This window comes from Hoplias malabaricus, chromosome 6 (assembly GCF_029633855.1).
Source record: "Hoplias malabaricus isolate fHopMal1 chromosome 6, fHopMal1.hap1, whole genome shotgun sequence".
Classification (NCBI taxonomy): domain Eukaryota; kingdom Metazoa; phylum Chordata; class Actinopteri; order Characiformes; family Erythrinidae; genus Hoplias; species Hoplias malabaricus.
In genome coordinates, this window is record NC_089805.1 from 26,949,065 (window position 1) to 26,976,514 (window position 27,450).

Consider the following 27,450-nt stretch of genomic DNA (forward strand, 5'->3'; position numbering starts at 1 on the left):
TGCAGGTGGTGCAGAGAAACAAATTCCCCTGCTGAAGAATGCAGATTGCAACACTGAAGAATCCACATTAATTCCCACATCAAAAGACTAGGCACTGTCAGAAAGAAAAGTACAGTACTGGTGCATTTTTGCTACCAGAAGTTCAGCAATACTTAAACACACAATGCAGCATTTATTGTGTACAAATAAGTTATAAAGCATTTTGTTCATTCATTCATTCATTATCTGTAAGCGCATATCCAGTTCAGGCTCGCGGTGGCCATAGCCTACCTGGAATCATTAGGCACAAGGTGGGAATACACCCTGGAGGGGGCACATGGTTTTGAAGTGCGAGTTCCTTGATGAAACTCAATGTACACAGTGACAAATAAATACTTCTAACATGCCATTGTTAAAAGGTTTTTATTTTTTGTTGAATAAAATGACTTTTGTGGTTTTTTAATACTATGCAGAAGATGCCATAAAATGACGAGAGCTTGAGAATGTTGAATTACAATTATGTTCCACAAAAACACTTTAAAACTCATTCATACACCTAATATATTTCTAAAGAAACAATGTTCATTGATTCATTATCTCTAAGCGCTAATCCAGTTCAGGGTCGTGGTAAGAAACAATGTATATTTGCATATTGTTTATTTATATAAAATTTAAATTAGAAAGCTAAGAGTGTATATTCTTCTTCACATTAAGAAACAAGCATTACACTGACACCTAAAAAACTAGATGTTTTAGACCTGATAAATACTGTTTTTTATAAAAATGTGAACTTTTTGGTGGTATAAATGATTGACTGTTCCTATAAGCTACAGTGATCTGTCTTTGAGGATACCCTTCTATTGATGCAAGTGGTGAGGCCCCAGTGACTCTTCAATATCATTTTCTGGAAGTGTGATATAAATCCAGAAAACAATTCTTAACCTGTTTTTTCATCCTTTTAATACACAAGCAATTTTAATTCTTGTGGAGTATGAACTGATGCTCTCAGTGGTTCCCAGACTTTGCTGTTAAGTACTGCTGTCTGTGGATTTGATATTTACCCTGCAGTAACCCACCCAAATACAGCTATTTAGATACTGAATGCAGAGTGTGATAGTGTAGGATAAGGGAATACACCAAAATTAATGTGTGAGAAGGGGCAGTCCAGAAGACAAATGGTCTTCCACAGCTTTTCCCAGAGGGAAATTCCACTGATTACTTAAAAAAAAACATTTTATCTAATGCTAAGACTTGCAACAGAGCAGCAGTATCCTTTAATCAAAGTTGACATAATCACACAGAGCATATAAAAACACACACACAAAAAAACACTTTTTGGGGGATATTTATATAACTCTACCCACTTGGTACTTTTCCCCCATCAGTGCTACAAAGCTAATAGTGTGAAGGAAAGTACAAGCTTCCTGGAGAGTTCAAAATGCATGGAGGACAATAGTTTTGTAGTGCCTAGTTTTGTTATGATAGCAATCAGATGCCAGCTTTGGCCTTTTTATGACAATTATATAAGGATCAATGTTGCACTGGGGTACTCACAATGCTTTAAGGTTTCCACTGTTGCCTCTCTCTGGCAATGAGTGCAAATACATTTCAGTGTTTCCTACAATATAATGGGAAATGTGTGCATACTGCACCTCGAAAACCTAGTTAGTGGGTAACTTTAGTCCTCAAAATGGCAGAAGTGGGTGCAATGCCTTGCTCAGATGGGAATGCATGCTAAACCCATAAGAGTTAACACTGTTAGTACTACATTGCTAACTTCTGTAACATATTTAAAATAATAAGTTGCTCTGGAAAAGAACATCTGCCACTTGACATACATTTCTAAACATGTTACATACATTAGGAAAGAGTGGCCTTATACACTCACAGTGAGTTCTATGAATCTTTATTGATAAAGCCAGATTCTAAGGGAGAGCTTTACAACAAGTCTTAGCATCAACAACTAAACGATACAGATGAGGGCCTTTGCTTTTCTGTGAGAGTTTTAAGCTCTGCAAAGGCCTTAGCTTCTTTTCCCAGAGCTCTAAACAAGGGTTGAAGTTCTGCTGAAACAGAGAAGAAGAAACAAGACATGCTTATATAAATTCCCATCATGCTAACACACTAATCTCAATTGTTTTAATACAAAATCACAATTAAAGCAAATCATTGAAATATAAGATGGTAAATAGGCTGCCTAAATGGGTCGGCGACAGCGGCAAACAATAAACGCAGCACACTATTTGTTATGCTCTTTCATTCGTGGCACCATTAACCGTCTCGAATGAGCTTGCGGCTGTGTCTTAGTGTGGCATGGATTCTCTTGATTGATCTATTTGTGAAGCCGGATCATAATTTAGAGGGGCTAATTGCTTTCTGCAGCACTAGGAAATGATTCATGCATTATCGGCTGACTGTTACAGGCAGGCTTAAACAGCAAGGCTAAGACTCAAAAGGAAAGGGCTAATCCCCCTACGACAGACACCAAAGAGCCTAGAAAACCAGCTCTCCTCTGGCTAATCTAAAACAAACAAAACATGTTTTATTTTTAAAATACTATCCCAACAGCCTTCTACTCCATGCATTATATTAAAATGGCATTTCAGTTGTTGTCTCTCACAAGCCAAGCAGCTATCAGATTCCAGGGTAGTTGCGCCTGCATATAGGACAGGGATGACACAACGCGTTAGTAATGCATAATACCATTAATACTCATCACACATTAGTGACATTTAAGCAAACACAACACCTCCAGACCAAAAATGAAGAAGAAGAAAAAAAAGGAATGACGAACCATAGGTTGAGTCATGGGAAACTGTGTCTGAATGTTGCAGGGGAAGATAAGAGAGAGCTCAGATGAACTCAGAAGTGCAAGTGTAAGTGAGACGTAATAATTTGTCATCAGTATGTCCAAGAGGAGAGCCAGCACTAAGACACTAAACCACAATCCTGGTCTTTCTCTGTTTACGCAAGCAGATTCTTGTACATATCTCAATTTAAAAAGATATATAAGCTTTTCTATACTTTATAAGTTATTCCTAAAATCCCTATGACATTTACCATTTAATGAAAGCTGTAAAAACCAAATTATTCTGAAAATAATACCTGCATCAATAGTTAATAATTTCAGCAAAGACTACTAACCCTCTGGGTTTTTTATGAACATATTTGAGGCATTATTAGTGACTGTCAAAACAGAGGTATTTCACCCTCTGTGCATAACATCATCAGAAGATACACAAAAACTGTGTGTAAAGGCCAACCCAGATAGCAGACGCATTTGGGCCTATTCTCTACCACAGTTTCCCATTGGTGTCTTCAGTCCCCAAATGATTATGCAGTACTGTAACAAAATAAAGGTGATGCAACACTGTGGTAAACAATCTCCTATCCCTATTTCTTATTTTATTTCGCAGGCATTACATTTGGAATGAGAATGTTTACCACAAAAATATTAATCATCACTTTCTGTATTAACATTCTTTGAGGTCTGTGATCATCAGTCCTGGTGATAATGATCTCCAACTACATCATAATGACACCGAAGTCGTCCGTCAGCACTTGATTCATTTTGTCAATTACCTCCAACATATAATGGACTGTGACACAATGTGGGCCTTGTGATTTGGCTTGGCCGAGTGTGGGTGGATTCCCTGTGTCTTCACTCTCTCTCTCTCTGTGGTAATTGTATCTTCCCAGTCAGCGGGCTGATTGGTTTAGTCCTGGATCACTGGCACTGGGCTCAGCTCAAGAGCCCTGGACGCTTTTCATGTCAAAACCTTCAAGGAAAGCGCTCGCGATCCAAAAGCAATCACACTTTACACTTCAAAGTGCTAAGGGAAAGAGGAAGGCGAGAGTCAGTCGACTCCCCCCCTCCCCCTTTCCACGCTAGCCAGGCACCCACTCATGCGTGGAGGAAGAGGAGATGATCTAAGACGAAGGTGCTGTTGAGGAGAAGACAGAGCAGACAGGTGTGCGGCGGGCAGGTAGCAACACATCTCTGACCATCCCAAAGGTGAAGGAGACAAGCAGATTCTCCCTTCCTCTCATCATTCCTACAGGAGCCTTGCCATTTTGTTCCAGGGATGGACCATGGACCTGAACTTTACGATTACCCCCAATATTTTACTTTTGCAACTAGAGAACATATAAACTTCCATGCAGTAAAACAATGTGTCTCCTCCCCCATACTAAAGTCAGTGCTCTAAAACTGGGTACTGTATGAAGCAATGTTTAGCTATAATTAAGCTCTTATATAGATGAAAAATATATACAACTGCTGTAAACGTAACCATACTCCAAACCCCTATATTTGCAGCACAAATCGTGACTGAAGTAAGCACTTCTAGCTTTATCCACAAGTTCAAGCTGCTGCTCAGATGACTTTGAACCACACTCTGAAAATCATTCTACACACGGCGCTAAGAACATGCCACAGTCTCTGCCGCTAAGTCAAAGTAAATGTTGATAGTGGAATCAACTCACAAAAATGTATTTATTCGATCACTGTTGTCATGACAACAGCAAACAGACAGAGCATTTTACCTGTTTATATTTCTTTGTGATTTTTAGACAGATAGAACAAAAGATTGATTGATATACTTATTTGCTTGCTCCTGAATTAAACTTACAAGCCACTTACAAGTAAAACAAGACAGCAGAAATTCACATCATCACATCAGATATAATGGGTCAGTCTTTACAATGGTCATTTAGTTTTTAGCAAATATTTAGTTTCAGCAAATATTCTTTGTTGTCATTAACAAATTGAACACTGGTCAACACCATGGTTGAGGGGTGTTGACCAACTTGTGGGGCGGGGATTTTAAGACACTGGCAAGAGGCTCAGTTGAGACAGTGGCAGGGACTTCTGCATATATTTAGGTACCGGTTTAGAGAATCTAAGCCAGGTTTAAGGAACTGAAGTTTTTTTTTCTTCTTTAGAGCAGGGACCCCCATTCATATGTTTATATTTTTATACAATTTGTTGTGCTTATGCCAAGTTTCAGCTCAAATCAAACTGTCTGTTAGCAGTTAAGCTCAATATTTACAATGTGATTTAAAAGCTAATGGGGCAGACTTTAGAAATTAATATATAATAAATATTTACTGGAGCATGGATGCATTTTTTATAGATATTATCATGAGCTTGACATGTTCGTTTGACTTTATGTAAGTCTGTGTTATGATAGGTCAAGGTCTTGAATTGCTGGAAAATGATGTTAAAAAGTATGTACAGCACAGTCACAGATTGCAAGTAAAGTGTTTCATAGATAACTTCAGCAGTCAGTAACTACTACGATAATTTTCAGTTCTACTGACACTTTGCTAATGTTAACATGCCATTTCAATCACACACTGCCAAATCTGGCTCAGGAAGCTGCGTATGCAAGGCACCTCAATGAGTAAGCAGCTGCTTTACAGAGCACAGGCCCTGAAGATGAAAAGCAGCGTGTCAGTGGATCATCATAGTCCTCAGTAACACCTTCCCAGCAGCCTTTGCTCCAGCAGAACTGTCACTCAGCTCTGTTCACGCCCCAGTGGCAGCAGGGCTATGGGAGACTGGCGTCTCTGCAAGAGCACAGGCAGCTAAGGCATCTGAGGCAACCTGATGAAACCCAGCCGCTAAAAGCTGCTGAAAAAAGAGACCTACTTGTTATGTGACACCTTACAGGTGCAATTAACACTGATCAAGCGCATCATCTGCTAGACAGATGATAGAGTATTCTGACTGCACCATCGCAGCAGCAATTAGAGACTCAAGCAGTCGCAATGCACCACTGAGATGTTCTATTAAGAGTGGGTTTCTCAACTCAAGGCCTAAGGAACTGCTATCCCAAACAGTGCAGAGTATTCCCTCCTCAACACAAGTGACACAGATCATGAAGGGCTTGATAAAAAGCAGGACCTCGTATGCTGGCACAGGGAATATTTGAAATGAAAACATTAAGACACCTGTGAATTAAGACATTAAAGTGTAGAGTGGTGTGATGAGCGGGAGATCAGATTTTCTTTTTAAATTTCTGTGCAGAAAATGAGACGGGATGAGGGATGAGGATGGGGGGGGGGGCATAAATCTGTTCTTGTTTTCATTTACCGAGAGCAAAGGTCGTAAAAACGCTGACAAATTTGTCAGTCGACTGCAGTCAGATGCCGCAAATCTGGAGTCCACCGAGGGATGAGGTTTCCTAAATTCCACCCTCAGCCACTCATCATCACTTATGACATGTTAAAAGGTGAGCACAGAAAATGCATGAGAGCGTGGTGGAGGACAGGTCTTTCATCAAACAAAAAATACCCCACTCGCTGAGAGCCTGTCAGTCGCGGCACAGAACTGCTTCCCCTGCTGCCAGTAGGGACATGCCTCTCCCTGTCCCGTTCACCCTCCAGTAGCCACAAGGGTCTCCCTTGAACGCCCCACTGTAAACAGGCACGCATTCAGCCCATGTCTCAGTGTAGTAACCGAATTGCCATAAATATGGGTTCCTGTCCCAAAAGTTGAATGCTTCATAATGACACTCTTGCTGTCGTCAAGGTCATAAGTTGTCTTCGTCTTCTTTTTTTGGATTGGGCAATTTAAAATTATCTCAATGCATGTTATTTATTTCCCCAAGTTGATGAGGACCACAGGACCCCTTCAAATGTAGACATCATCAAGCAAGCACGTGATGGCAGCATCAGCCAGCCAGCCCCTATGCCCCTTTCAGACTGGGGGCCCCTTGCTCTGAGTGACTGAACAATTACTGACGCGGTTAATTTACCCTGGACCCCAGAAAGGAACCATGGCACAGCATGCAGGCTCACTGTTCTTTTCAATCTCTCTGACGCCACAGAGAGGTTTTTCAGATGAAGTCAGTGACACCGGTCAAAAACAACTCGCACTTTCACGGCAAATTGGCTTCCATCACAGCGGTTGTAGCAAAGCTGGAAATTCATCAAGAGACACAAACGCAGGGGGAAAGCCAAGAGAATGTAGCCTCTCTCATTTTCAACCAAGCAGAAAGAGTTCAACGTCCTCCTGAGCCATCTTCAAAGCAGCGGAACTGCTCTAAAAACAACAGATCGAAAAAAAAGAGAGAACCCTATATAGGAGCAGCTGAAGAAAAGACATCCAAAAATAAGCACAACTGCACACTGGGACCTCCATTTTCAGATGTCTTTTGTTTATTATGCAAAGCATTCTACAAAAAAGGGTTTACGATAGATTTTGCTCCAACTAAAATCATTCAAATAATACATGTCATACATGATTTGATATTTCTCTCCAACAGGTCACTCTAGAATCAAATCTAAAGGACTGACGTTAGGGAAAAAATTAGAGCACATAAAACTACAAACAAGTGCACGAACGGACATTTAGGTTGTGGCATCCATGTGCAGGACCTTCATGGACTCTGAAATCATAGAACTGGTGTCAATCTGGCCGTAGATCCCCACTAAGAAGGCCTTATGAAGCAGAATGTCAGCGTGCTCTGGAGAGAAAGAGAAAACGAAAGGGCACAGACTTAGTTAAGCACTTAAGTGCTATAGTCACAGGAAGATTTTCTTCTCTGTTTCATGTGAACCTCTGCCAAAAAGGCCATGAGCCTAAATAAACAACCAGACTACAATCACAGGCAATACATACAAGAACAAAGCTGTTCATGCGTCAGGTTTTTGAGAAGAGGCACAAGAAATTCTTCAATATTTTACCTTGGCAGAGCAGCACATATTCTGGAAGGTTCCTCAGGGCTGTTTGGACAACATCAAAGTTCCCACTGCCCATGCAGTACATGAAAGTAGGAAGGAAGTCTGATGCCAGACTATATCGAGAGACAATAGGGCAAAAGGTTTCTGTACATACTCATATACAAAACATATGATATACTTAAAACAGCATAATATTTGTAAAAACATTTTAATTTACTACTTATTTTATTCGTCACTCTACTGAGGAAAAAAAAAAAAAGATTATTTATATATATATATATATATATATATATATATATATATATATATATATATATATATATATATATATATATATATATACCTACATATGTACACCCTTTACCTCTATATTACCCAAATATTGGAACCATTTTTGTTGCAATACAGAGCTATATAAAACCAAAAGGCTCTTAAAAAGAACAAGTTTCAACATGTTTTCTACCACTGAGAATTATGCAGTCAAATGGTTCTTTGCATTTTCATCATAACATTGACATAACCGTGCCATATACATCGTGCCAGATATACTGCCATGAGTTGTCATAACAGATTTTTTTCATTACTCTAACAATACCTTGTTGTCATCACGTGCTAAGCTAATTTTGCCAAATGTTTTATAGTTAGCTGTGATTACACAAAATATCATGACCATTCCTATTAACATGACACTTCAATACTATTGGACACTCACCATGACATGCTTAAGGCAGGGTTTTGTCAATGTTGATATATTAGGATATTAAACTGTTACCCTGTTAAGAGCGATGGTGAATGTTAAGATTTAAAAAGTGTTTGTGTACCTTGGCGTGTTCTGAATGCAGCGCAGTGCTAGACTGAAGGCCATGTTGCGACACAGTTCCTCAGGTGAACTCATCAACCTCTGTAGGTCATTCTGAAAGAAAAATTCTATTTGCTTAACACCAAATGCCAACTCCCACATAAAAAACATAAAGCAGCATCAAATACCAAATCCATTGATGTTTTCTTTCTCATATGTAAAAAAAAAAAAAAACCAAAATAAATGATGGTGTCAAGAACATATGCCAGTGTTTTGCATCACGTTTCATATTAACACTTGATTACCATCGTGGCACAGAAGACAGTTAATTCAGTTTTGAAAGTAATTTTTTTGTTATCTAAGTCTGCCATGTGAAACTTCGCTGGGCATTTGTTGTCATATTTTGCTCCTTGACCTTCAGGTACAGACATTGCCTAGGATCTCCTGAAACCTTTGAAGATATTATGTGCTGTAGAGGGTGAAATGCATAAAATCCCAGCAACCACCCCTTGCACTCATACTGCTGGATTATTTTCTAGTGCAAATTTCACTCATGGTGGTGAGTCATGACCTTTCTTGGATGTAGAATTTAAACTCAAACATGAATACATCACCTATTTAATATATTACTAGGGCATTTAATTTAATTTGTAAACTGAAATAATCCCTCTCCCCAAAATTTTTTGTGGGTTACTAGCACAAGTTTAAGCTTGAGTTTAAGTGTTAAAAGAACATAAACAATATATATTTATGAAGCTGCCAAACATGACATATACGATTTTAAACTGTTTTACCTAAATACAGGATGTATTGAGCTTATTTTTCACCTGCTGACTCTTTTTTTTTTTTTTTTTTTAATTAAGGATGTATATTATTTACTTTATTGTAAATTATGACGGCTCACCACAAAATACTGGATTATTTCAGGATTCCTCTTGGATTTCTCATCCACCTCAGTTAAGACCTCCAACACATCTGGGAAGAGCAGCAAAGTACAAATTTAAGTTTTATCCAATAATTGTGGCCTCCAATTAACTGAAGCTGAATTATGCTTATGACGACTTCATTTCAAGGCATTAATTCTCACCTTCAATGGCTTCCCCTGTAGAGATCTTCTTCAGGTACTTAGTCATGTCTGCTGAGGTGAGCGGTGTGGAGGCTGAAATACTGACCAGGGGCAGTGAGCCAGAGGATGATTCTTCAGCTAGAGAGAGAGAGAAAGAGAAAGAGAGAGAAAAGTGAAAGAGAAATTTAATATGGAAACTAAAACATAATTATTATCAGGTATGTTATGACTTAAGGTTAAAAGTTTCCTACCGTCTTTGTCCTCTGCAGCAATCTCTGAAGATCCTGCCTTCACTGGAAGAGTAAGACCAGCCAACAGAGACTTCAGTTGCACCAAGTCCGGATTCTCTGAGGAGAGTCCCCTGCAACAGAGTGAATGTGTGAGAAAAGGAGAGACTTTGCTTTCCAATTATAAACAACATGTTAAAATAATTCCCAAACAAATTCAATCTCAGAACTACTTAAAAATTAAGAATGTGACTTACTGTAGAACGTCTGAGTGCTTCTGTAGATAAGGCACAGCAGCTGCTGCATCATGAGTAATGTATTTCTGAATGAACTGCACAAATTTACTAATGATAGGCATACGGGATAATCTCCTGAAGTTCTACATTAAAAAAAGAAGAAAATTGCATATTAAAGAAAATGACAATATGATTAAACTGCAACAAGAATCCCTTTAATTATCCACAATCTTCTTTACTCAATTATCAACAGTTATGTACTTTTATTTTCAGTCTTTGACGTGTAAATTCAACTTTTAAACAAAATGCTCTACACACATACAATAATGAAATCATTGTTTGCCAAATATAAACTGTGCTTCAAGTTACTGCATTTGTACATTTTTGTTGCAAGTATTTTGTGCTCCATATATTAAAAAAACATTAATAATAATAATAATGGATCTCTTATTGTCATTTCCTAAGCTGGCATGGATTTTGTGAAAGTTGGCATAAGATTTTTGGAAAAAGAATATATATATATATATACACACATATATAAACAAACTTGTACACATGTTTGTCTCTTCCTTGTGTTTTAAACCAATGAAAAAGTCTCTACTGCATTTCATGGAAATTGCTATGGCAAACCACTAGATGTTGTGTACTGTAATATGCTAAACAGCCACCATGTTTTAATATACCTAAAATGGGCTAAAATAAAAATTTTTTTTACATTATATAAAAGCACAGTACGTTTTTATAACTAACATGGGAATCATTAATTCAATCATATACACATGTTTATAATGTACTATCAACAATTCCCCATGTATGAAATGTTTTGTGTAAAAAGATAAAATGATAAAACTGTCTCTGAGATCACTGAAGGCTCACTGTTGTACCTGCAGGACTTTGATGAAGGACAGCAGGCAGTCCTGCAGTGCCCTCTGGTGGTCCGGGTGGAAGACCAGTGGCTGGAGAAGCTCTAGAATGGCCAGTACATCACTAAAGAAGGTCAGGTGGTGCTGCTGCCTGAACTCCTGAAGATTCAAGTGGATGCGCCCATGCAGTAGTGCAGCGATCATAGGCAAGTGCCTGAGGAGAAATATTACTCCACATAACCAAATTGTCCAAGAAAAGTACTACAAATCACTACACACCATATTAATCAACTGTTTGTAAAATACCATAAACAAAAGGAATTAATTAAATGGGAAGGAGAAAATTGCAATGAAAGTTATCTTGATGTGGTTCACTTAAACTGCGCTGAGAGCTTTATACATTGCATATATAGGGAATTTATTTACTTTCTAAAACCAGAGTATTTACATGCATCTTCTAAGCTGTTAAATAAAATTTTTTAAATGTTAATAGCAACATTGAATAAAATTATTTTCTTTCAGAAATATGCGCTCTTATAAATTTGTGTATTCCCAACCGTGAATGAGTTTTTAGAAAAAAAAAAACTTTATATTATTCATTCATTCATTTATTGTCTGAAACCACTTATTCAGTTCAGGGTCGCGGTGGGTCCGGAGCCTACACTGAATCACTGGGTGCAAGGCAGGAACTCACCCTGGAGGGGGCGCCAATCCTTCACAGGGTGACACATTCAGACATTCACTCACACACTCACACCTACGGACATTTTTGAGTCATCAATCCACCTTCCAGCTTTTGTTTTTGGACTGTGGGAGGAAACGGGAGCACCCGGAGGAAACCCACGCGGACACGGGGAGAACACATCAAACTCCTCACAGACAGTCACCCGGAGCGGGAATTGAACCCACAACCTCCAGGTCCCTGGAGCTGTGTGACTGCGACACTACCTGCTGCACCACAGTGCTGCCAAAACTTCACGTTAGAAAAAAAATATTTTAAACACTGCCTCGATATCAAGCAGTATTTCTCTAGAAGTGGAGCAGTTCACATCAAATGGCTTTGTAAATATATTACCAATTGAAAAAAGGGTGGAATTGATCTAAGCCAAACTTGTCTGCTTCCCAATAGTCTTAAGCATTTTTGAAAGAATTTCTCCTTAAACCCTCTGAATTATCTGTAAATTAAAACATTGTGGATGAGTGTAGTTCACCTGAGCAGAAGTACAGGATGGGACACAGCTAGTTTCCTGCAGGCCAGGTTAGCATCGGACACACGATTCTCTGCTGATTTGGACTCTCCCGTATCAGCCAGAAGACTGATGAGACGATGCACAAGAACATCCAGCTGTAAGAAAATATAAATACAAATACAAATACACTTTTGTAACACAATAGCTGACACAAAGTAAAAGTTGTTCACAATCCCAGATGTAGTCTATTCGCGAAGATGTCTTACAGCGCTGCTTATTTAGCTTTGCAGCAAGATGTATAATTAGTCTAAGGAAAGCATGTACCCCACTAGTTGACACTGTGCAAAATGCACATAAATCACTACATTAGCCTCAACCCACACTTCTCATTTAAACTTGATTTTGAGGTTTCTGACACTGGTCATTTTAAAGTATGTATTTTTAGGGATGAATTAAAAAAAAACCAGATTAAATATTAGCTGAAAACCTGAAAAACTTAATTACTGGCAAAATAACACAATTATGGAAAACAACTGTAACTAACAACTGTATCATATCATTCCACTAATTTAATGTAGTCTTCAAAAAATAGAGGGTGATGTAAAAATGCACATCATTAACCCATTCACTGTGCAGTTTGGTTGATTATGAGCATATAAACTCTATATTGTTGCATCTTATAGCCAAGCTATTTTTTTTTAAATACATGAAAGTTTCTAGCACAGTCTTGGCCTCTTGGTACCTTGCACGTGCTTCCATCAGCAGCAGCCTCTCCACTCAGAGTGGCATCTGGGATTTTCACATGCTGGATGACCTCAGGGAACTGCAGGTAGATCTGCAGCAGCAGGTACTCACACCTTCCGCTCATCACACTGCAACAGACAAGGACCTGTAACTGCAATCTCTAATGCAAAGATGTCAGGCACCTCAAACATGTTGTTTTCCCAGATGTAACATGCTTGGGGGGCGAAAAACATGAATCACGGTTTTCCAGTTCTGGACCAAGATTGAATGTGCAAGTACCCATTTCGAACACATCGTACATATGACAAAAGCAGTCCTTGGGCCCCCTGCTAAGGTCTTTTCTAACTGGGTCAGACCAAAGCCACGCCAGACAAACTAAGAGTCCACAGGGACAAAAGGATAAAGACAAAGCACACAGATCGGACAGAAAAGCCCTGCTTTAGAAGTGAGGCACTAAATATCAACAGGAGATGACATTGTCCTTCCAACAAAGCCTGCGTGTTATTACTGCACTAAAAGAACACAGTAATAAAAGCTGACCATGAGTTCGAACCCTGTTTCTTTTCCTTGCTTTAAGGGCTAATTGTGGCTTACCAGTACTAATCTAGTATTGTTTTCTCAAGCAGCTTGACATGCAATGAACAAGAAGCAGACAGAAAACTGTTTATCCTACACAAGGCCAAACATTCACTTTGTGTACTGGTTTTTATGCCCACCCTGATTTTCACCGCTAGCTGTGGGACAGCTTAGCTCGACTTAAAATGCTGCGTTTTTTGCCATTAATTTCCCCACCCGACCTTGGCTGAAGCCTTTTCCTCGTTAAGGAGCTTTATTAAGCAAAGGCGTGTTGATGAAAGAGGGCTGGCCTTCGCTTAAAGGAGCTGCCCTGTAATCTTGGACAGGCCCTGTTGAGGGCCTAGGCACAGCACAGCAGAGAAGAAGAGGCTGGAGAATTAATCCCCTCCGCCTTCATCAGACTGCTCAGAGTGAGCTGCTCAAGATCAGAGCAACAGGCAACTTTCCCGTGATTCTCATTTCTCAGCACAAGGGCTAATTACACAGTGTGCCCTGCTCATAACCAAGACTGATTGGCAAAAGAAGCAACTGTAGAGAGTGGGATGTTATTAGCACGTTCATGTGCTTTGTTAAGGGGCAGAGTAGTGAGCATTCTCTGTGAAAGTATGGAACACAACAGTGCAAGCAATGACTTAGGGCTGAGTCTGAACTCTGTGCTATGATGCAGCCCATTATTTAGCCTAGTCTTTCTAGTGAACTCTAGTTACACTGGTGAGGACAGGCAGTGTGCTTACAAAGAGTAGGGAATCTGTACTTCTGAGACCAAAGGTTTAAGTTTGTTTACACTAAATCACAGAAAAATACATTGAAATCATGACTCAAAAATGAATTAAATACGGTGTAGACAGTAAAATTTCTAGTGTTCATTTTCTACTAAAAATGAACCTTAAAAGCTAAACCCTAATTGAAAATTGAATTGTTTAGCTTGGTTTGCAGACATTTCCCCACCAATACAATGCTGTTATGTAACGTTACGTTAGCCTCAAGCTAAGGACCATTTATACTAATTACAACCTTTTCTTTGAGAGTTCACACAGATATTTAATGCTTGCGCCTGGTGTTCTATTAACATTGCTTACATTTGATGTAGCAGTCTCTGATAAAGATTTAAACTAAAAGTCATGATAAGGGTGATTAGAAACACCTATATAGAATGGGACATTTGTTTGGTGTGATGCTACAACAAGCAGATAACTCCATTTTGCAAAATTATAAGTAGAACCAGAAAGACTTAACTACATTAATATGTGCCCTGCATATCCTCTCCACTACAAAGCTATGGGATTCCTCTGCTCTAACATGTACAGTTCAGTTAAGATCAATCGCTCCATGTGTGCTTTAAGAGCACTCATACCTGTCTCCCCACTTCTTGACACAATTGACGAGGTAATCTGAGACACTGCAGACGCTCTGGAGGCAACCTTGGCAACAGCTGTGGAGCAGGGGTAAGCGGGACTGGATGAGGGAGCAGGAGGCCTGGTCTAGAGTGCCTTTAGCCTGTCCTGTGTCCCTCCAGTTCAACTCTGACTCACAGAGAATTAGATCCACCAGACTGATCAGCTCATCAGCAGTCAGCTTCAACACAAACTTCTCTGTTCGCTTCTGTAACAGCAAAAAATTATTACAACAAAGTAAAATAAATGTGCCTAGCAAGTTAGCTTGTGTCAAGTGCTTTATAATAAAATAATCAAACACAGAATTTGTCTCAAATGTAGTATTTTTATATTGAATGCTCTAAAAAAACTGTAACTGGAAACATTACTGCCATTCCTTAGTTCTGCCCTACTGAATCAAAACAATACCTTCTATAAAATCAGCTACTCAATTCTGTGAAAGAAAACAGCCCTAAAAATCCTATTCCATAGCTTCAGGTACACTTTACGTAGTTAGTTGATAACAAAATTTTCAACACTAAACAGTTAAAAATAAATTTACAATGTGAATAAAAAATATATCATCGCTGTCCAACATGTTAAAAACATGCATCTCCCAAAATATTAACTTTATAGGTGAAGGAAAAACCTTCTTAACTTTCAGTGGAAGTGCATGGAAGAAATTTTGGAGCATTTCTATTTGGAGTTGGACAGCTACCATATAAAAATAAATAAAAATCTCACTATACTCACAAATGTATTTATTTGTGAATGAAAGGATAACTGACTACCAGCATTCTAACTGCATTAGTATTTTTAATCAAACTATTCCAGCTTGTGGTCATATTATTTCTTAACTGAGTCTTACCTGAGGAGTTTTTTGGTCTCTGCCTTGCCAAATGCGAGGGATGTGACTGCAGGCCCACAGAAAATCCAAAGCTGAAGAGGGATCCACCCTGGAAAGAAAGAAAATAAATACCATACCACTGAGTATGTAATTGACCCAATGGTTCCAGTGGTAGAATGGATATCAAATTAATTTGGGCGCAGATTAGGTTACTGATAAGGACACTGTGCTATTTACTATGGTCCTCTTACATGTGAGTCACATTAGAGTGGGGAGAAGTCCCACTATTTCTTATCAGGGAGAGTAGTGAACAGGGAACATTAAAGGAACCAAAATTCCAATATTTTAGAAAAATGTAAAAAAATACGACACCATAGAAAATTGCTAATTCTCCAGAGGAGTGTCCCAAGTACTGAACTAGTTAGAACTTTGAGACATAAAAATCACCTGTGCTCTCTGGGTCTGTTGAGCAATGTACTGATGCACTGGTGCAGAGTGCTCCAGTTAGACTGGTGAGTGAGCAGCGCCAGCAGGTAGGGCCTGTATGAAGGGGCCACACACATTCCTCCAATTTTGCCCTGCTGGAACAAACACACATATTATATATATATATATATATAAATAAAAACACATGCACAAAATATTTCTATAGCTGCTAATCTTTATTACACATCCACAAACGTAAACTTTTAAAATATTATTTTTATTTATTATTATGATTATTATTTATTTATTTATATTTTGTTTGTTTGTTTACAGATTTACACATTCAGATATAGGATGGAATTTTTTCACAAGCACACAAAAGATAATATACACAACTGCAGGCAGTAAATTGATTTAAATATCATTACATTCTGTCAAAATATTAATGAACCTTTTCTGATTCCAGAAAGAAGTACCTTGTTTAAAGAGAAGAGTAGCTTCTGTTGGAGGTCTGAGCAGACAGAGGTTACTTCAGGGTCAAGCAGCTCTAGCCAGTCGACCAACAGTCCTGAGCTAGAACTGGTCCTTTTCCCCTCCAAGCTGCTAGTGTAAAGACAAGGAAATTCACAATTAAATTGTGATAAGCAGTGTCACTGATGTGAAACATTGAATTGCACCACTTCATGTCAATAGAAAAAGCAAACTGAGATCATCCTGGGTGGTGCAATAGTTTTACCACTGGTCCTTATCTTGGAAGATTGTAAGTTCAGTATAACATCCCTAACTGGATGAAGATGACACCTGTTTCATGGTGCACTACATAATTAATCTATCAACAATAAGTACGAAGTCCAGCAGTGTGTATTTGACCTCACTCAGTATTGCTTACACTTTAGAGTCTGTCTCCATTTTCACCCCTCTCTCCTCAGTCTCCTGCAGTAGCAATGAAATCACCATAGCAACAAGGTTGGTTGTGCTGCCTGCCGCTCCCGTCTCCGTGCCAACGGTCATGAGCAGGGACAACAGCTCCTCCAGATATGGGGATTTCACCTCCATTAGACCCTGTAAGACTGGAAAGCAAGCACCATACTAAGAGCATGTATAAAACAGGCCAATTTTTGCTCTTTCTCAATTTCCTCAGACTCTTGAGAAATCCTTCCAATTTCCAGACTGAAAAACAACTGAGCAAAAAACATATCCCAAAGCCAATCCCACATGGTAAAACTAAAAACCGCTATAATTGTGTTCTGCAGTAAACCTCAAATGGCCCCCAGCCTTTCCAAAAAGACACTTCTAAAAAGAGTTTTCACTCACTGTCAGAAAGGGCCAATGTGGCTCTCACTGGACATAAACAAGTCTGAAGAGACTTTGGATTTTTTTTTTTTTTTTACACCCCTGCATGTGGCTGTTTTAATCTTCAATCTGGTTCAGTTTCAAATGACACACACCAAAGTCATAAAACCTGATAAACACTGCAGTCTGGAAGAGCTGAGTAATACTGCTGTCTGCTCCAAAAGAAACACATGGAGCTGAGCTGTCTGCTATGAAGATAGCAGTCAGAGAGACTGAAGGCTGGGGCTCAATTTTAAAATAGTACAACTGGTGTGGCAAACCTTGCTTGCCTTAGCACTTTTCTAAGCACAGGCTGTTCTGAAGAAGCATTTTTCTTTGTGTGGGGGGAAACCACAGGTGGCAGACAACCTCAGCTGATGATTAAAGAGATTCAAAGGACATCAGACATGTTTTCGTAACATCAACGATCCTGATTCTTATAAGCTGGTGCAGGTTTCTCAAAAGCATTGTAGTGTCAACTGTAAGTTCACAGAAATTGCACCAATCCACAGAGATGCTATTCACAAGGCCATCTCAGTATGACCTTTATGTTTTTGGGAAATTTTAACGATAACAGATTTTGCTGTGAAACACTTTTGGTGTTCTTTAGTATCTCAGAGGTCCTCTGGCCCTCAGGGTCCACATATGTCAAAACTAGCTCTCAATACACTGGCAAGAGGTATTTACTATTCTTAAATGTTATGGAGCTGGTGTTCTGGGAACTGTTAAAGGAAAAAAAAACTGAGGTCTCTGGTGGCCTCCTAGAACAAGATTTACAATGGTTTCATATGTAAGATACCTTTCCTGACGAGATCAGGTTCGGCATTGCATCTTTCCCCAGCCCTGAGCGAGGCGATGATGCCCCTCACAGCCACCTCTGAATCCCTCCTGTAAGCCAGAGCCTCTACAATGTGCAGGAATCCTGTGCGTACTAACATCAGCACAGCAAAAAAAAATATTTCAGGTATAAAACTATTATAATTAAGCTAGTACAACATATAACAACAGCATAATTAAAATGATCATCTGATCAAGTTGCTATATAAAATGCAAAAAAGAGAACTCCAGCAAGACAATGGTAATACAAAAAAAAAGAAACACATTCCATTCAGCATGATCATATTCATATAGCATTTCCTAACTTTATCCATGTCACAATATTTTCTAAGTATAGAAATATAGGGTACTCACCATCAGTGATTCTGTGCTTATGAGAGTATTGAGCTGCCAGAGACTTCAGCAGGGTGTTAAGTGGACCTACTTCCACTGCAGAACTCTCTAACCATGTCAGAATCTGCATGACCACTTTAAAAAATAGTGAGGCAAACGCCACGTCCTGAGACGCCAATCGCTGATGGATTAAACAGCAACAGAAATGTCAGGTAAAGTCTACAGCAGATAGTATTGTGACAACATATTCCAATGTACGGTTCTACTACCTGGTAAAGGTGCAGCTGACGCAGCAAAGGGCATGAGACGGCGTGACTGTGGTGCATAGCCAAGACAAGAGGTCCAGCATGGGCAGAGTTAAGGAGGGCTGCTAGTGCTTGAAGTAGACGCACAGCAGTACAGCCCTGCTGGCTGAGCCCCTGCCGTGCACGCAGCACCTCCTGAGCCAGAGCCTGCTGCAGGGCAAGAGCCAGTGGCCGGACAGGTGGTGTGGGCCAGTGAGGGTCCACCTTCAGAGGGAACAGCTATAAACAGAATAACCAGAAAGTAAGGATATTTCCTGTTCATTTTTTTAATGAAAAGTTAAACCTATAGCTCAGGTCAAATGTTTGCATGAACCATAAAGCTCTCAAATGGGTTTCTTTTTTTTTTCATAATTTTATACGAGATTAAAGTTTTTTTATTTCTGCTTTTATTGAAAATAGTAGATTTTCAGTTGGTTGAACATTTACATATGTTAACAGTCTGAGGAGTTCCAAAGATTGATGTAAACATTTCAGAAGATTCTGATTGCCCTACTGTCAAATTAGGAATTAAATTGCATGTGACTGTATCCAATGGTGCAAGTCCACAGACACTAGGCATATTGGAAATGGACCCCTACTCACCCTTGCCTGCCTGCCTCTCTCTCTCTCTCTCTCTCTCTCTCTCTCTCTCTCTCTCTCTCTCTCTCTCTCTCTCTCTCTCTCTCTCTCTCTCTCTCTCTCTCTCTCTCTCTCTCTCTCTCTCTCTCTCTCTCTCTCTCTCTCTCTCTCTCTCTCTCTCTCTCTCTCTCTCTCTCTCTCTCTCTCTCTCTCTCTCTCTCTCTCTCTCTCTCTCTCTCTCTCTCTCTCTCTCTATATATATATATATATATATATATATATATATATATATATATATATATATATATATATACTAAACTCAGAAGGATAGTGAATGATTTCAGACACTACATCATGCAGGTTAACTTACTACTCTGTGATGGGAGATTCAGTTGCATTAAAACTATAAACATAATGCCACCAATCCACAGTCTTAAGTGTTAATTCAACTAATCTGTTACATATATTTGTGACAGGTCTATAGAGAGGTTTCCATTGTTGCTGTCCTTAGAAAAATGCTTCATTCTTCAAACCAAGCAATGCAGTGTATTATGTATACCATGAACTAGGGTCCATCGTTTGTACTTTTTATTGCAGTGCACTGTGGGACTATCTGAAGGCACTGTGCACCATGTTTTCAAGCAGGATTATACAATGGCAGAACCCAAAAATAGTGCACTGATTCAGATATAGCCAGTGTGTTTTTCACTCTTGATATAATGGGAAAATCCAAACAACTCAGCCAACTCCTTGGAAAGTTAAACAATTGTGTAGCTCGTCAAAACTGGTTACTCTTTTGAAAAAATTTTCAGGAAGGAGGAAATTAAATCCCTGGGCTAAACCAATTTTGGTCTAAACTATTCAAATTTGTGGAACTTGACAAATACTCTGAAGGAGGCATTGCAAAGTGCAGTATAGACAGGGGAGATGGCCTGCTGCATTGCTTGTTTCTTGAGGAGATACATTTCATGAGAATGCAAATAAGGTTTACTTTTATAATTAAAAGTAATTTCAAGCAAAGAGGCCAAGAAACTAGACTTAGCAATTACCAGGAGGAATGGGCAAATATTCAAGAAGAGTATATTGAGAAGCTTGTGCAAGACTCGAGCATTTAATTTATGCTAATCTAATAAACGGCCAAACCTTTGGTCAATTGAAAGTTATGTCAATCTCCAAGTTATTACAGCAAGTCCTATACATATAATCCTTGAACTTGCAATTTTTCAAAGATGTGAATGTCCAGGTTTATTTTTTTGTCAAATGAAAATTCTCAAAATTCTAAATCAAGTGGCCTGATTATAAATTTACAGTAGTCACATGGATATGACATACCATTTGGGCCATTAAAATATTTTGAATCATTCACCTGAACTCAACTAAAGAAAGGAAGTGGAGACATGTCCACACACAAATACATTTATTTTGGGAAATGTAACATATGGACAAAAATTTGTATCCAGGCAAACAATTTTTAAAGTTTTTTCCCCAAAATGATATGTCAAATATGTGACCTTTCCCAACAAATGTTTATGCTCTTCAGTGTAGCTATATTTTGTAAAGAGTAACTAACAGGCAAACTTCACTGGCTTTTCTAACACACACTTGTGCCCTCATAATGGAACTCGTTCCCATGTAAAGGACTAACTGAATTTTGATTTGAAATGACTTCTTGTAGAAATTAATATACATAACCCCAATGCTTCTATTGATTTGAAATATGTGGAATTTGAAAAGACTTTAGCATAAGTGTAGGCAAAGTTTTGGGCTCAGCATTAATATATCATCTACAGACATCAAATATAAACATAAATCTGCCTCATAAAATATAAAATGTAACTTTTGCACAGGCCACATTTCCTGCTTAATCTTCCCCAATATGGTTTTCCTGCTTACGGTCACAAAGGTCTGCAGCCTACCTGGAATCACTGGTGTTTCAGACAGACAGGAACCTACCAGTTCATCACACACACAAACCTACAGACATTTTGAATAGTCAATCTACCTACCAACATCTGTTTTCTGACTGTGGGAGGAAACCATTGTGCCACTGGGCTGCCTGCAGTAAATTCACTGTATACAGTAAGTATACAGTTTTGTGTTGTGTATACTCCTGACACATCTTGTTCAGCTGCTGGAGTTTGTAAAGCATGGAGTAGAGCATTCAATAATTTAACTATTTAAACTTTGAGTGTGATTTTAGTTTTATTTTCAGAAATGCACACCTGTAGCAGGACACCAGTGAGGTCATCTTCAGGGCCGATGACAGGCACCTGACCCAAGGTTCTCATCTTCAAAGAGCCATGAGGTGTCTCCACTGTGACCTTAGCCTTGCTTATCTCTGTACTGTCTGCAATACAGAAACCAGCACCGTTGTTAAAGATACTATTCTAGCATTATGGTGACTTCTTTGCTATCTAAACATTTTATAAAATTGGTAGGCTCTTAGATACATTCTAAGAAATAACATACCTCTGCGGGGGGGAAGTGAAGCACTGAGTAAGCTGTGGAAAGTGTGCCCTCCTGTGGCACCTCTCTCATGCTGCACTTCCACCAGATGTGCCATGTAATCTATTACAAAAACAATATTTTTCAATACATCACTGTGGCAGCTTTGTAAGTGTTAGAAATGCTATGATTTTTCAGTAAGGGAACATTGATTGTGAGCATAGTAAGAAGACAGAATGGCCTTACTCTTGTCCATGATGTTTTGCTCCAGTGTCTGTGGATCATGAGATACAGCCTGGTCCAGGTACTGCAGCAGCTTGCTCATGCTGGATACAGGAATGCCAAAGGACTGCACAAACAGTAGCAGCTGCTGGGGCTCCAAATCTTGGAGAGCTGGTAGTAGAGAGAGAGTGCGAGAGAGAGGGGTAGTTAGTTAGTCAGAGTTAACGTTCTCAATTTCAGAGATTTATTTGTGTCCTAACATATTATGTGATTAGTAACAGAGACTTATCTGAGCCCTACAATTTCATGTAATTAGTAGTAACTGCTTACCTGCATCAACCAATCGGGAGACCTCTGAGCGGATCATCCTCAGCTTCAGCCAATCAGGCAACAGCAGTGCCTCCTCAGAGGTGTCAACCAAAAAGGCAGTAGGAAGTGGCTTTTTATCTGGGAACCAGATATCTAGCAGACTGAAGAAGTCACTTTCCCCTGAAATATACATTGCACATTATAAATCCATAAAATCCTTTTGCATGTGCCATCAGTAATTTTTATTAAAAACCTACTACTTTCACTAAAGCTTTTGTATGTGAATAAAAACATTGCCTAAATCAATTTTAGACACCCACTCTTGTTGGTTAATATATCATTAAGAAAGACGAAGCAGTAGCATACCTTTAGGTGGCCCCAACGTGAGTAAAATGACCATAGCATGGACAACCAGAATGTGCATTGTAGCTGTTTCGCCTGAAGTCCAACGCAAGAACACTTGGTCCTGTGATTCCGACTGTTGATATAAACAGTAGAGATGAACGTATTTAAGTAATGCAAAACACAATGTGTAGTTACTTCACTCTATAAATTTTCAGAACTGAAGTGTGCAGACCCAGCTGTAGAGGTCTTCTCCCTCCTTGGTTTTTCTCATGCGACGGATGTAGTTGGAGAAGATGGAGATAAGGGCACAGAGCACAGCATCTGACTCTGGCCTACATGAGTGCTTGGAAAACAAACTGTTCATGATGGTGGAGCGCTCCACAATCAGTCGGGCCACATCCTTACATACATACAAAAGGGAAGAGCAAAAGACCAGCCAGATTAGCAAGAGTCCAATGATTGAGCTTATCATAGTAACTGGCTTAAATTTTAACAAAAATGTCACACCAGAGCAGGGAGGGGAAAAAAAAAACATTTTTCTCACCAGTGCCAAGTCATTATGCAGCCCCTGCTCCTCCACTGGTGCATGTTGGGAGAGGTAAATCATATATGCACTGATGGTCTGAGGATCTGTTTCCATGTGAATGGCCTTTAGGAAAAGTCACATTATTACATATCAGCATTTCAGTAAATAGCAATGTTACTATTAAATATTTTTATCATAAAATCACTGCGATGATTCACAGAACCATAATCAGGTGAATAGAGCCTCAGTACTTGCTACTCAGGGCTGAGCACTGCACTATGTAACTTTTGGAGAAAGGTAGGAAACCACCCCTGACCATTGATTTCATTTCTAGAGTGAGCCCCAGGAGCAAAAAACACAAATCATACCTAGTGTTCCTTTAAATTGGTTTGAACAATATATCAGCAGCACCTTACATACTATTTGAGGATAAATGGGAAATTAACATTAATATTACAGGTCCAATTATTAAAAAGAATTTGAATGACCCCTTTTCTGATATATGCTTCAATGTATTTACTAATTATAACATATTGGATTATTACAAGGTCCCACTGACTTGAGTGTCACCTCACTTTAGCTTTACCTGTGTTCAGTTCACTGCATATTAAATCCTGTTTATGTAGACTTAGTATGTGCTGCAACATCGTGTTAGTTATATGTCATCATTACTAATCCACAAATGAGATGATGTTATTAGTACATCCTTACATACTATGCTCTGCCTGAAGTCCCAAACATCTTTTTAATCTCTGGTCATTTAAACCCAGGAGTCACAGACCAAAAGCTAATAGGGTAAGGTACTTACATGTTAGACAGCAAAATAGTTCTTTATTGACAATACACAGTATATGATGACAATTGTATAAGACAGAAATACCTGCTGCAACGCGCTAGCTGTCATGCTCCTCACACTGTCAAACAGAGGCAGTTTGGGCAGGTCCTGGAGCAGCCACTGATATGCTGGCAGCAGTTCAGCATCCCTCGAGTCCTCCTCCATTGGCTGGTCTCGCTCTTCGCCATCCTTCAGCCCCCCTTCCGATAGCACCAGGGACAAGCCCTACAAGTCAAGAACCAGCATCAGAAATAAGCAATAACTGATGCAATAGTGAAGAAACCACTGCTGAACTATATTACCTCATACCTTTTGCTAATTAATATCAGCCAATAAAGCTCACAACAAGTGCAGCAGCATTTTGTTAGGCTCTAAATATAAAATTTAAAATCTGCAAGACTGTCTGGTGTTAACAGTGCACGAAGCAAGACACTTAGCAAACTAAATTTAAAAAAATTGCTAGTCAGATCCACTGGAGCAAAGATAACTTACTGATTAAACCTGAGTGTAATATTAATCAAAAAATTACTTTAAAATAGATCTGACCTGATGCAACATGAATCAAAAATGTAAGCAAATCTTATCTCAGTTGGCTGCAGTCCTAAGAGGTAAACAGGCATGGATCTACATTAATATATTTGACTAAACTAACATATTACCTTTATGGCAAGCACTCTGGACGCCACCTGAGAGGAGCTGAGTCTGCGCAGGAAGTAGTCCAATACCTCATGGGTGGTCTGCTCATCTGCTTTAGGCCCCAACAACAGGTCCTGCAGCCGACCCAGGAGCTGTCTCTGCTTCTGTTGCCTCTGTGCAAGACAAGAAGGCCGAAACCTTACTTAATCCACTTTCACATATGAACTCCAGAGAAACTCAATAAGTAGTTAGAATTACAAACAGAGTGATTGCACAGCTTAAGCAAATCCGCTTACTAGGTGGTTTTCTAGATGACTGCTGATTGATGAACAGTTATATGCTTAGGTTTTCCAGGTGAATGCTAAGGTTATGACATTCAAAGTGGCTGCTATGGTGTCTCTAGGTGCTACAAGCTGCTGAGACTAATTTATTTCAAAACATTTGAATGGACATCTGAATGGAAACAAACACAACAGCAGCCAATTCACAAAAACCATATGTCCAGTTAAAATGCTTTATGTAAGCACATCTCTCAAGGTCAGAAGGAGGGTCAAAAAAAGAGAAAGGAAGAGCAATATGCATCCAAAATGTGAGGCTAGGTTGTGCATTATTTATATTTCATTCCATGTACCTGTCTTTTCTTTGCTCTCTGCTCTCTGCTCTCTCCTTCTTCATCATCATCAGCAGTCAAGCTGTCATCTGCCGCATCATGGAGCAGAAATTCACACAGGCACTGAACAGGCAGCACGTCCAAGGATCCCTCACTGGACTGCACCAGGTCAGCCAGCCAAGGCATGGACTGGGAAGATGCCTGGAGGAAAACAGGAACAGCTGTTATAACCATGAGGTGAAATAAAGGCAAGTAACACGTTAGAAAAATTCACATCAATGCTTGCATTTTTATTTTCTCACTACAATAAAAAAATATGTAATTAATATTGACACAATTAAATGCACTTATTGGAAACAGCAGTTGGAGGTGAATAAGTGGGCCGACCTGTCTTTGAATGATGTTCAGCAAGAAATCTGGGTTTCGGCTACGACAGAGCAGATGACCCAGACGGAGCGACTGATTCAGACTCTTCACCTGTTCCTGGATGTGTGGTGGGGGTCTGCGTGGGGGGCCTCTGAGATAAAGACAGAAGATACGAGCGATAAAAATCAATAAAACCATACATTAGTCATGAGTGGGTCATTTAGTAATGACAGTAATGTTTCCTTCTCATTTAAATGTTACATTACATCTTAAAGCTTAGGTATGAAAATGATACTTATTAGAATGGATTCCTACTTTGGTTCAAGGCTGGTGAGCTGGGACAACAGTAGGCTGTTGCTCTCTGTGATGGTCTGCTTGGTGGAGGCAGCAGCCAAGTGGCTCTCAAAGGCCAGGATCTCCTGCCGCTCTTTCTGGGAGATCTGCAGCTCTCGGCTGATCATTTCAGTCTTTGTCTCCTCATCAGCCACTGTGCATGGTGGGTAGGAGTAATTGCTGTGGAGAGAGAATATTACAAAAATCAATACCCAGCTAGCTGACATTTTTTGGAAGGCAGTATCAACTTTATGTTACACTTGAGCAAATTTTAACTTAACATTTCTTACACAAATCACAAATTTATAATTGTTCTTGGAGGCCAGATCCTGGGCAAATTCTGTGCAAAAGACCTAGGCAGCCAAGAAAACATATTAAATATTTAGCCCTCTAAATGACATCAAATGGCACACAAATTACTGATGTCTTGAATAGACTTATATAAGTAGATAATGGATGGAAGTATAAGTGTATATGTATTGTGATGAAATTCTTGAAAATGGCTGACAAAAAAATAAGAATTTATTGTATGTACTGCTCTTTTTGAACAACAATGTTTACTGTCTAAAAGAGCTTTATTTAATCATTTTCTAAGACTTTATACCATATTTACATCTTTTCATTCCCTTTGTGTGAGACTGTGTTAAACTTACAATATGTAGCTATTCAATTCACAACTTAAACTAATGTTTAAACAAAAGAAAAAAAGTTCTCTCTCACTTGGTCATGACCATCTCCATCAGCATTTTTAGAGTGGGGTAACCGTCCCACGCTGCCAGACCTGTGAAACAAGAGTGAGTTACATGAGGCAGAGCTTTGAAGTGTTTGAGGTCTGAGGGCTGCAAAACTCTAAGGGTCTCACCAATTTTCTGTGGGTTGAAGGCTGCCACCACAAGCAGCAAGAGCCAGGCCTTCCAGTAAAGTGTAGATATGGCCAGATTTGGTGGTTGATAACTGTAACAGAATTTGCAATACTTCAGTACACCCTATAACAACACAGACTAACCATAATGTGAGGATTGAGCAAAGCTGCCAGTCAGTCAGACCACAACAGAACAATAGAAGAAAGTAGTTTCACCATCCTTTGCAGTTCACAGCTGTCTGTTTTCTGAGCTCTACCTGTCTGACTTAGCTTGAATTTACCAATTGGAAAAGAAGTATCTCAGAGATTAGATTAAGAAGAATTTGAGCAGATAAACAGTTTATGAACCCACAGTGAATTCACCAAGCAGGGGAGGAGTACTGGGGGAAGTCATAAATAATGACAGTTACCCTGCAGGTAGCTGGATGTTTTCTGGATGATGATATGTACACAAGTTGAGCACTGCGTCAATAAGCTGAATCCTCTCCACACGCAACACATCCAGATCTACAATACAGTCAAACACACAGTTTGTCAGACCTAAAACAAGGACATCCACATGAAGGTCCATCCTAGAATAT

The 27,450-nt window shown here is 39.3% G+C and overlaps 1 protein-coding gene across 4 annotated transcripts in view; it reads right to left on the reverse strand.

Annotated features, from left to right (window-relative positions):
* Positions 1-7,121: 7,121 nt before the first annotated feature.
* Positions 7,122-27,450, reverse strand: part of ints1 (integrator complex subunit 1) — a 29,965-nt gene continuing 9,636 nt past the window's right edge. The window contains exons 16-48 of one of the 4 annotated variants that reach the window (XM_066674973.1): positions 27,280-27,376; positions 26,870-26,961; positions 26,728-26,788; positions 25,990-26,187; positions 25,696-25,825; positions 25,330-25,509; positions 24,722-24,871; positions 24,108-24,287; positions 23,246-23,350; positions 22,934-23,101; positions 22,723-22,834; positions 22,378-22,536; positions 22,072-22,218; positions 21,850-21,948; positions 21,603-21,727; positions 18,787-19,041; positions 18,539-18,698; positions 18,147-18,278; positions 16,905-17,085; positions 16,492-16,615; positions 16,037-16,167; positions 15,611-15,698; positions 14,724-14,971; positions 12,792-12,921; positions 12,071-12,204; positions 10,881-11,073; positions 10,018-10,139; positions 9,785-9,894; positions 9,555-9,671; positions 9,372-9,442; positions 8,490-8,581; positions 7,672-7,781; positions 7,122-7,451 (exon numbers count right to left, since the gene is read on the reverse strand). In XM_066674973.1, coding sequence (XP_066531070.1) covers positions 7,336-7,451; positions 7,672-7,781; positions 8,490-8,581; positions 9,372-9,442; positions 9,555-9,671; positions 9,785-9,894; positions 10,018-10,139; positions 10,881-11,073; positions 12,071-12,204; positions 12,792-12,921; positions 14,724-14,971; positions 15,611-15,698; positions 16,037-16,167; positions 16,492-16,615; positions 16,905-17,085; positions 18,147-18,278; positions 18,539-18,698; positions 18,787-19,041; positions 21,603-21,727; positions 21,850-21,948; positions 22,072-22,218; positions 22,378-22,536; positions 22,723-22,834; positions 22,934-23,101; positions 23,246-23,350; positions 24,108-24,287; positions 24,722-24,871; positions 25,330-25,509; positions 25,696-25,825; positions 25,990-26,187; positions 26,728-26,788; positions 26,870-26,961; positions 27,280-27,376 — 4,517 coding nt within the window. In that variant the 3' untranslated portion in view covers positions 7,122-7,335. Of the gene's footprint in view, positions 7,452-7,671; positions 7,782-8,489; positions 8,582-9,371; positions 9,443-9,554; positions 9,672-9,784; positions 9,895-10,017; positions 10,140-10,880; positions 11,074-12,070; positions 12,205-12,791; positions 12,922-14,723; positions 14,972-15,610; positions 15,699-16,036; positions 16,171-16,491; positions 16,619-16,904; positions 17,086-18,146; positions 18,279-18,538; positions 18,699-18,786; positions 19,042-21,602; positions 21,728-21,849; positions 21,949-22,071; positions 22,219-22,377; positions 22,537-22,722; positions 22,835-22,933; positions 23,102-23,245; positions 23,351-24,107; positions 24,288-24,721; positions 24,872-25,329; positions 25,510-25,695; positions 25,826-25,989; positions 26,188-26,727; positions 26,789-26,869; positions 26,962-27,279; positions 27,377-27,450 lie in introns of all 4 variants that reach the window. The other 3 variants (XM_066674972.1, XM_066674971.1, XM_066674970.1) reach the window with 3 other exon arrangements.